Source organism: Pithys albifrons, chromosome 12, assembly GCF_047495875.1.
Source record: "Pithys albifrons albifrons isolate INPA30051 chromosome 12, PitAlb_v1, whole genome shotgun sequence".
Classification (NCBI taxonomy): Eukaryota; Metazoa; Chordata; class Aves; order Passeriformes; family Thamnophilidae; genus Pithys; species Pithys albifrons.
The window spans coordinates 20,018,770-20,029,513 of record NC_092469.1 but is presented as its reverse complement, the minus strand read 5'-3'; the positions used below and the strand labels follow the sequence as shown (position 1 = coordinate 20,029,513).

The following is a 10,744-nucleotide window of genomic DNA, read 5'->3' as shown; positions in this document are numbered from 1 at the left end:
CAGACTATGGAAAACAGGGATTGTGTCTCTGCCTCTTGGCTCCTGGATGCCATCCGTGCAATCTGCAGGCAAACCTGAGCCTGGCAGAGCTGCCACAAAATGGGCATTGCTGTCACAAATGGGCATTGCTGCCACAAAATGGGCATTGCTGTCACGATATGGACATTGCTGCCACAAAATGGGCACTGCTGTCACAAAATGGGCATTGCTGTCACAAAATGGGCATTGCTGCCACAAAATGGGCATTGCTGCCACAAAATGGGCATTGCTGTCACGATATGGGCATTGCTGCCACAAAATGGGCATTGCTGTCACAAAATGGGCATTGCTGTCACAAAATGGGCATTGCTGCCACAAAATGGGCATTGCTGCCACAAAAGGGGCATTGCTGCATCACCCTCAGCCAGGATCCCAGTTCAGAGTGGGAATATGGGGGGAATTACCACTTCTGAGAGGTCTGCAGTGTCTGCTTGGTTTCCACACGGTATTTAAAGACAACCTGAAGCAAAGGGTTGGGTTGTTGGTGGTGAAAGTGATGCTGGTGCCAAGAGTTTGGTCGGGGCTTTGGCATCACCCCCAGGACAGCATCCCTGGGGATTCCCAAAACAAAGGCTGAGGAACCAGGGCGTTGTAGCCATGAGGGGGTTTGACTGAAGAGTGAGGGAAAGGGCACCTACTGCCCCACATTGGAGCCAGCAAAGAGCGTGGGCGGCACTTTGAGTCAGTGCCAGACAGGACAAGCAGCTGCCGTGGTGGAGACGAGGCAGGAGGGCAAGGGGACCCACCCGGCCTGGGGTCAGCCAGGGTGGGCCCTGAGGCCCCTCTGCAGGCTGCAGGGACAGCTGCGAGGGGCGGGCAGGCCCCAATTCCTCACCACGCTCCCTCTGAGGGGTCAGCACGACACGGCCGTGCCCTGACCGGGGTCTTTGCCCCTGACAGCGCCCCCACAGTGGGACAGCCCCGACCCCGCCGCACCCGCTGCCCACGGGCGGCCCCACACAAAAGGCGACTGGTCCCGCCCCTCCCCTATTTAACAGCCCCTCCGACCAATCAGTGCCGGGGGCGGGGCTAAGGGAAACTGACAAGCCCCCAGACCCCGCTCTCGTGCGCAAGGGAGGGGGCGTGGCGAAGCCCCATCGTCAGCCAATCAGCAGCCGCGGGCTCCCAGCTGGGCCAATGAGCGTTGCGGGGGGCGTGTCCCGCCGGGGGTCAGGCCGGGAGCGAGCGCGCCCGTCGCTCCCTGTCCCACCCGCTCCGCTCGCGGCCGAGCCTGCTCACCGCGGGATCCCTCCGCCTGCGCGCAGCGCCGAGCGCGCCGCTCCGTCCCCCTCCGCCCGTCAGGGATTATTTCCCGCGCCGCGCCATGGAGGCACCGGGCGCCCGGCGCAGGGACGGAGGAGCCGCCCCGTGAGGGAGAGGAACGGGAGCGCAGCGCCCTCCTCGGGGCCGCCGGCGGGCGGGGACCCCGCGGCCAGGCCGCGCCTCAGCGCTCGGGCCTGCGCCGCCCTCAGCGGGGCCCGGCCCGGCCCTGCCCGCCCGGGGCTGCCCCAGGCCGGGCGTGCGAGCCCCCGGCGGGGCGCGGGGCACGATGGTGGAGAAGCGGTGCCCGCGGCTGCAGCGGGACGGCGTGTACCGCTGGTTCTCCGAGCTGCCCTCCCCGCAGCGCGTGGAGTTCCTGTGCGGCCTCCTGGACCTGTGCATCCCGCTGGAGCTGCGCTTCCTGGGCGCCTGCCTGGAGGACCTGGCCCGCAAGGATTACCACTCCCTGCGCGACTCCGAGATCAAGGCCAACAACCCGGCCGACCTGGGCAGCCTCACCAACCTGACGGACGAGGTGGTGCGCAGCAAGCTGCTGGTCTCGCTGGCGCTGCTCGGCTCTGCCCACCGCGAGGCCGCCGGGGTGCTGTTCCGCACCCTCACCCACATCGACTCGGTCATCAACAACTACGGGCTGCAGCTCAACGAGGGCCGCACGGGGGATGAGTTCCTGCTGCTCTTCACCATGGCATCCAACCACCCGGCGTTCAGCTTCCACCAGAAGCAGGTGCTGAGGCAGGAGCTCACGCAGATCCAGAACATCATGGCCAGCACCAGCAAGAATCCCAGCACCTCTACCCTCAACACCATGGCAACCTATCCTGGCTGCCATAAGGTGGGTATCCTGCTTTGCCACGCTGGAGTGGCACTTGCTGTGTGTGGAGCACGGGCGTTTTAGTGCTCAGTGGCAGCTGAAGAGGCTGGCAGGGTTGCTTGGTTGATGGTGGGGATGGTCGGCTGAGGGCAGAAACGGAGGATACTTGGAGGTTTTGGGTGCTCGTGGCATTTAAATGAGAAGGGCTTCACCAGCAGATTAAGAGCAGCAATACAAACCTTCCCTGAATGCTCCTCAGTGCTTTTTCTGGGGGACTGTCCTGCCCTGCTGCGTGGAAAGGCAGTGATTTGGGAGGGAAACAAGCGAGTCTCCAGGTTCAGGAGCAAACATCTGCTTAAAAAGTTTCCCTGGAAGGAGTTGGAGAGGAGGCTCCGCTTTGGGAGTAGCTGTCCAGTGGCAGAGGCGTCTCGGTGAGTCTGGGTGTTGTTTAGGTGGATGCGATGACAAACGTTTGGAGTTTCTGTTGGTAAACTAAAAGAAATGTTGTGGTTTCTTGTCACCCTCGGGTATTCTCGGGGCTCGCTGTCATTATGTTGCTTTTCTTTCATTCAGTTGCAGTAAAGCTACATAGAAACGTTTTAAGACGAGCTGTTGGTAATTAGATGTGTGACTCCTTAATGGCTCTCAGATTGCTACAAATTAGCGAGTCAAACTGTCTTTCTGCCCGATTTTAACCTGCTTTGAATGTTCAAACTAAGCAGCAGCTTAGCGGGTGCTTGTGAGCAGTTAACGGGCTGAGATGCTGAGGATGTTGGGGCTTGGGAAAGAGGGGCAATAAAAGCTGTGAAAAGCCCCGTGTTGGGCTAATCCCAAATAAATAAAAGCTGCTGTTGAGGACCCCACAGATTCCAGAATGAATGTTGAATTTCAGGCCCAGACAGAAATCTGTGCAGAGTCTTCCCCTGAATACAAATGTCCTTCCAATTTCGTGTTTCTTTAAGCACCTCCGCGCTGTAAATTTTGGATGAGTAGTGTTGAACTTCCTATTTTTCTTACTCTTCCCTCCCTATGTCTTTGTACCTTTTGTATCAAAGGGGAAGAACGAGCTATGGCAAAGCCTCTTCATTCAGTTTAAAACCCTGCGTGAATAAAACAGATCTGGAAAGAATATTTCACACAGGATGTAGAAGGGGGTAATTAAAACCAGAAAGAGCTTCTTTTCAGATACTTAACTACTTGCAGCTTCCCTTATTCAAAAGCTGCACCGACCCTGGCTTTGAAAGGAAACACTGCAAATCATACACAAGTTTTCCCCAAATAAGATGAGCTAAAAAAGATAAAATCAAGGAAGCTGGAATGGTTTTTAGAGTGTGCTTTCAGAGCTGCAGGTTTTATGGAGCTGAAAACTCTGGCACTATTTCTGTCAATCTAAGATGGACGGAGAATCCATCCTGCCATTTTTCCTGCCAGCATTAAGGCATCCAGGATGGCCATTAGATTTGTTGTTTTTTTTTTTCTTCTGAGCTCATGGAAATATTATGTCTTTAAAAAATACATTTTTATAAAAATTGGTGTTGAAGAATCCTGGTTGGGTAAGTGCAGAGCGGGTGAGAGGGAACACAAAGGTGACTTTGCCTTCACAGCCTGTGCATGTGCGTTTTGTTCGAGCTGATACAGATTTCCTTCAGCTCGTTATTTTCTTTCATTGTTAATGGGGTAATTTCGCTACTTTTGGAGTAAACAGTTGGCTTAAGGAGGGAGTTGGATGCAGCGAGTGGAAACAATGTCTTTCTCCGCTGAGCGCCGTTTAAATATGCGCAAATAAATTCCAACACGGATCCTCAGATCTTGTGATGTTACCAAGTCATGTTGTGACAACACTCGTGTTGTAACATCACCTAGAAAAAAAAAACCAACGTGGATGTGGAGAGAAAGTGAGTGCCCTGAGCTGCTGCCTGCCAAGAGTCCTGCGCTCCTCTTGCTCCTCGGAACTGGAGGAGAATTCCCTCGCTGGTGCCAGCACTTTCTCAGGGCTCCTGTTGCTTTACTACACGAGCCACGCCGAGCTGGGACGTGAGGCTGGGTGTGAATGTTGCTCCTCAGTGCTCACCACAAACCTCCCTGAGCTCATCCTGAATTCAGGAGAGGGACAAATCGTGGCCATCTGAGGCCCTGAGAGACTCTGGGAAGCTGCTGTGGATCTGTGATGGAGTGAGCTCTTTGTGAACGGTTATCCTGCAGCTTCTCCTTGTGAGGGTGGAATAGGCACTAACTTGTGACTGCCTGTTTTGCTGTTACAGTTTCTGATTTACCTTGAACTTGTTTGTTCAGGGAGATGCAACAAAACACCCGACCAGTGCTCTTTGTTCTCCTTGCAGAAACAAATGGGAATGTGCTGCTGCTGCTGGTCAGCCAGTCCTGCTAAAATATGGCCCAGCTTGATAGTAGCTATAATTTTTTCCAGAGGATTGGAGCTTGCCATCCTTTTTCCATCTCCTGTCTCTTTCCCATTTTACAGTGAAATCTCTCAAAAATAACTTGTGTCCAATAGTGAAGAGACTGAACTGTTGATAAAAGGACACTGTAAATATTTTATGATTCTTCAAGTTGCTTTGGGGGTAGGTGAACACATCTGAAGTTGGTCAGTGATGCAAACCACTGTTTTATCCTGTTTTCTTTCACTGACTGCAGTTGCTGACTATGTGGAGGCTCAAACCAGCTGCTCATGTATTTCTTTTTGCTTTAATTTGTGCTTTTTGAGGGGCTTCTTGGCTTATGTGAATCTTAACTTTGCAGGAGAAGGTGGCTGTGGCTGGCTTTAAGTAGGTCAGCAATTATTAGAGTCATGGTATAAAATGAACATTAAATTTCCTTGCCTTAAGTAGGGAAAATGCTGCTCTCTCCACATTGGTTTGGTCTCTGAGGTGGAATCATAGAATATCCTGAGCTGGAAGGGATCACTGAGTCCAACCCCTGGCCCTGCAGAGACACCCCAACAATCCCACCCTGTCCCTGAGAGTGTTGCCCAAACCCTCCTGGAGCTCTGGCAGCCTCAGGGCTGTGCCCACTGCCCTGGGGAGCCTGTTCAGTGCCCACCAACCTCTGGGGGAAGGACCTTTCCCTGACATCCAACCTAACCCTGCCCTGGCAGCTCCAGCCATTCCCTGCCCTTCCACTGCCCCTTGGCAGAAAGGTTGTTCTTATTCCTGCCCCTTTTCCTGTACTTTCTTCTGGTTTTGAGTGGTGCCAGCACTTGCAGAACCAGAGTTGTGGGTTCCTCAAACTTCTTCCTTGCAGGCATGAAATCTAAGGTGGCTGAATGGTTTATAAAAATTGAAACAATGCCAGTTGTCTTTGAATGAAGTCCAGGTATTTATACCTGAGGAATCATGTCTTAAACAGTTTTCTTCCTGGTGTGAACAGTAATGAGCTTATTTTTAACTGGAAATGTTTGTAGCTGAGTGTCTGGGCTGGTTTTGCACCCTGGGGTGCCCAATTCAGCCACAAAGGAGATGGGGTGGTTTTCTGGGCAGCACTTGGCACCTGCAGGCTGTGTCTGTTGGAGGGCAAAGTGCTGCTCTCCCAAAGGAGGCAGCTGAAAGCACGAGGGCACATGAAAACCAGGAGCCAAATCCCTCCTGGTTTGCAGCTGAATTGCCACTTCTGGCTTTGTGACCCCCAGAGAAGGGAAAATGACTCAAAGCTCTTTCCCAACACCTTGAACTTCCCGTTCCAGCTTGTGTTGTGGACACCTGTGATGATGAAATGTCTCTTTTGGCAAGAGGTGAAAACTCAACTGGTGTTGTTCACTCTTGGTTGATGGTTGGACTTGATGATCTTAAAGGTCTTTTCCAACCTTAATGATTCCTGAGGTTGTTTAGCCTGGAGAAAAGGAGGCTTAGGTGGGACATCTCCAACTCCCTGACAGGAGAGGGGAGCTGGGAGGGTTGGGCTGTGCTCCAGGGAACAAGGGACAGGAGAGAGGGAGAAAAGGAGGCTGGAGGGACATCTCCAACTCCTGTCAGGAAAGGGGAGCTGGGAGGGTTGGGCTCTGCTCCAGGGAACAAGGGACAGGGGAAAGGGAATGGCCTGGAGAAAAGGAGGCTCAGGTGGGACATCTCCAACTCCCTGACAGGAGAGGGGAGCTGGGAGGGTTGGGCTGTGCTCCAGGGAACAAGGGACAGAGGGAGAGGGAATGGCCTGGAGAAAAAGAGGCTCAGGTGGGGATATCTCCAACTCCCTGACAGGAGAGGGGAGCTGGGAGGGTCGGGCTGTGCTCCAGGGAACAAGGGACAGGGGAAAGGGAATGGCCTGGAGAAAAGGAGGCTCAGGAGGGGACATCTCCAACTCCTGTCAGGAAAGGGGAGCTGAGAGGGTTGGGCTGTGCTCCAGGGAACAAGGGACAGGGGGAGAGGGAACAGCCTCAAGCTGTGCCAGGGGAGGGGCAGGTTGGACATCAGCAGGAATTTCTTCATGGGAAGGGTTGTGAAGCATTGGAAAGGGCTGCCCAGGGGGTGGTGGAGTCCCATCCCTGGATGTGTCCAAGGCCAGGTTGGACAGGGCTTGGAGCAGCCTGGGCTGGTGGAAGGTGCCCCTGGGGTGGGACAAGGTGAGCTCTGAGGTCCTTCCAGCCCTGGTCATTGCGTGGTCCTGTGAGCTGTTGTGGTTCAGCTGCAGAGCTGGGGCAGGAGTAGCTGCTCTGCTGCAGCTTTTTCTGCTGGGAGGAACAAGAGGCAGTGACTCTGGAGTTATGTGGCCATTTCAGGTTGGTATCTTGTGAATGGGGAAAGGGCTCTTGCCCAGTCAGCCTCCAAATACTGCACCAGTGGCTATTTCCAGTTTGTAGCACAAGGCACTATTTTTCACTCATGCTGATTCCACAGGCTCATGTAAAACTGCCAGATAATCACAGAATATCCTGAGCTGGAAGGGATCATTGAGTCCAGTCCCTGGCCCTGCACAGACACCCCAGCAATCCCACCCTGTCCCTCAGAGATTCCCAAACTCTCCTGCAGCTCTGGCAGCCTCGGGGCTGTGCCCACTGCCCTGGGGAGCCTGTTCAGGGCCCACCACTCTGGAGAATGTTTATTGGGAGCTGTAGAGAGCTGATCCTCTGAGGGGTCCTGAAATACCTTCCTCTGTCTGCACTGTTTGCCTCAGGGGATTGAATGGCCATAACTCCATTCAGAAATATTCTGGGATTTCTATTTCACCTGTGGAGTGATATAAAAAACTGTCCCTTGTTGGGGTGAAACTCAGTCCTTAAGCCCTCACAGTCAAAGCAACCTCAGTCTCAGCTGCCTTTGGCTTTTCTGTGAGCTTGGTAGGCACAGAATAAATCATGACAAACCGAATTTTTAGCCTCTTAACCCACTGAGGGTATTTTCTGGCTTTAGTAGGTTCTCATAGCTGTTGCTAGCAGGGATTAGAGGTGTTTACTCACTGATATCAGTAGTTGCTATCTTGGAGTGATCTCACTTTCAAAACCACATGAAACCAACCTCAGGAGCTGCAGGGGCAGGTCTTGTACCTTCCAGCTGGTGACATGTGCCAACCCTCACATGGTCTTTGCATGTCCTTTTAGAATTCTGAGCACTTGAGGCAACAGAATTGCACAGGTATCTTTATTTAATATTCAAGTTTAAAAATGTGAGGCTTCCAGTTCTGGCTCTTCTCTCACTGAAGTTCTTGTTTAAAATGTTTTTTGTGACTCTGATAAAATGATTCAGTCTCAAACCTGCAATAGTTTCAGAAATGAGCTTTGACATATGAAGGAATATTTGGAAGACAGTGGTCTTCTGTAGTAACTGTTAATTACCACCAAATTACTTTGCCTGATCATATGTTAGGTGATGAACTTGAATTTGGGGACCTAAACAAGCTTGCTTGGGAAAAGCACTGTACATGCAAACATCAGGGACAGAGCAGCCAAAACAATCTGTGTTGAGCTAATGCTGATGATGTTTTTTCCATGAACTGTTTTCCCATTTTGGCTGAATGAAGTTTTTGTTCTGAGAGCACATTCTACTTCACTTTTTAAATTTACTCTTTTTTTCTGCTTCTTGCCTTGTAACTGTTGTCAGTGGAGCAACACTGAAGGCCTGGTCTCTTCTGGAATGCTGCTCTGGAGGGTCTTTTATCCTGCAAAAAAAGCAACTATAGGAGTGTTAGTCCCAAAAATATAGACAAGATTTTTGTGAATCCACAGAATCTTATTATAGAAATGCTGGATCTGATTTGTCTGTCCAAATGAGAACCATTGTCACACTTCAACTAGAATTTGACTTTACTCTTTGGCAAAAGAACTTGAATTGAAGTTGTTCTCCATTGGGATCTGAAATGGATATTAAATTGAGCTAAGAGACATTGATAAGGTCCAGATCTGTTTTGCTTTGTAATGAGTAAACACCCCAATTCCTTGCTCTTGCCTTGTGCTAAACCAGAATTTTTCCATCCCTCCCATTGTAGGATTATCCAATAATTGGGAGGTGTAAACCTTTAACAGGTGTTCAGGCCAATATGAGGTTTCAGGGTTTTTGAAAATAGCTCAAGTGATCCAGAAGTAATCAGACCAGTTAGTTAAGAATGAGATCTTAATTTTAATTAAAGAGCTCCCAAGTCAGTGATAAACAGTGAAAGAGAACACTTTTCATATGTGTTGGAGATTATTTTCCAGTGTTGTCTTTTTTTTTCACTGTAAGTGGAAGAAAGAAGGACATTGAGGGGCTGGAGCATGTCCAGGAAAGGGAATGGGGCTGGGAAGGGGCTGAGGGAGCTGGGGGGGCTCAGCCTGAGAAAAGGAGGCTCAGGGGGGACCTTCTGGCTCTGCAATCCCTGCCAGGATTGGGGAAACCAGGAGGGGTCGGGCTCTGCTCCAGAAACAGGGACAGGAGAGGGAACGGCCTCAGGCTGGGCCAGGATGGACATTGGGAAAAATTTCTTTATTGAAAGGGTGGTCAGGCATTGGAAGGGAATTCCCAGTGAAGTGGTGGAATCACCATCCCTGGGAGTGTTCAAAAAACATGTGGATGTGGGGACGTGGTTTCGTGGTGAACAACATGGTGGTGGTGCTGGTTGGACTTGATGACCTTAGAGGTCCTTTCCAACCTTAATGACTCTGTGATTTTATGATTCAAAGTAGGTTTATTACACTCAAGCCATTACTTAAGTGGATATTGAGGAGGGGAAGGACAGAGAAATAGAATTCAGTGGGTTTGTGACTCATCAGATAATTTCTTTATGATTGTTGCAGATGAGACCAGGTTGGCAATGAATCCTTTAACCAGGGGAAGCTTCTGGGTCATTGCTTGGCTTGTACTTCAGCAGGTTTTCAAACTGCTTCTTTGACTATCCCTTTACCTCCCAAATATTCCAACCCCATGGGAAAAACTCCCCACCCCAGTGAAGGCAACATAAATGTGGTAGCTCTGAAGTCAACATGAGAGTAACATTGTAAAGGTTTAATGGCAAATAAGGCTGTGCTGCACTGGGAATTCTCTTGGGAAGTGTAAGGAATCCTCCCTTCTGCCTGTGCTTTTAGGGTTTGGTGGTGTCAGGTGAAGGGGCAGGGACACACATTTATATCTGCACTGTGTGTTCCAAGGATTGGTTATTTACAGGTCTCTTGATTTTGAGGTGATTCCAATGATTGGTTTGTAAAACTCAGATTTGATGAGTCCTGTGGCTCTATGGTAGAATTATGTTCCTTGCATTAACTGTGTTCACAATTCTTTAAGCAAAAGATATTTAGTGGAAATTAATCTGTAAAACACAACCCCAGACTTATTTTGGTCCATCTGTTGTGCAGAATTTCTCAGGAGCTTTGGAGCAGGTGTGTGATTGTCCTGCAGTATTCAAGGCCTCATTTCATTCCAGAGTCTCACAGGACAAAACCATCTGATCCATTACCCACTATCCCATTCCCTGGGAGTTGCCTCTTCATCCTTTGTGTTCCAAGGGGGATCCCTTCTTATCATCTTCCTGAGAATGGGGATCTTTTCTAGCTGTTCAAACATGGATGCACCTGATGTTTGCATGTTTTGGTGGACCCTGATTGTTGGAACTGCATGAATTTCTGGCACAAACCAAACACTTTGTTGCTTCCATGTCCCAGTCCAGCAAAACAACTAAATGTGTGTAAATTGAAGCGTTGAGGCCTTTCCTGGGTATGTGCAAAGTTGGGTGTGTTTGTGAGCACTTCTTAAACATCCTTGGGAAGAGCCTGAATCTCCCACAGGAGCAGGTTGTAATTTTCTTCCTGTAGTGGGAGAACATTCAGGTATTTGTGTATGGAACAAATGCAGAACTGGTGCCTCAGGCTGTGGTTTCTCAAGGAGTTGGGCAAGCTAATGGCTTGTTCCTACTAAGGGGGAGATGTTTGGTCAGTCCTGCTCCTCCTGGTGTTGTCTCAGTGGATTTTGAGTGCTGGGTCCTTGCAGTGATGGCTCTTGCCTCTGGCTGGGGTTTAACCTTGTCATGCATCGACAGACTGACAGCTGAGCGTGAGCAAAGCAATTTTCCCAAATTATTTCAGACCTGGGTTCTGTCCCTGTGTTGGGAGGCAGCAGCTTTGTCACCCTGAGCATGCAAGGGCTGTACCCCTCCCACCAGGCCTCTGCTGGAGTTGCACAGTGTTACAGACCTTGGTGTTAA

General features: G+C 50.6%; 1 protein-coding gene across 3 annotated transcripts in view; it reads left to right on the top strand.

Moving 5' to 3' along the window:
* Window positions 1-1,231: 1,231 nt before the first annotated feature.
* Window positions 1,232-10,744, top strand: part of ZCCHC14 (zinc finger CCHC-type containing 14) — a 55,264-nt gene continuing 45,751 nt past the window's right edge. For all 3 annotated transcript variants that reach the window (XR_011698902.1, XR_011698901.1, XM_071567885.1), the window contains exon 1: window positions 1,232-2,152. Coding sequence is in view for 1 of the 3 variants with exons in the window: in XM_071567885.1 (XP_071423986.1) it covers window positions 1,589-2,152 (564 nt within the window). In the remaining 2 variants the exon portion in view is untranslated. The remainder of the gene's footprint in view (window positions 2,153-10,744) is intronic.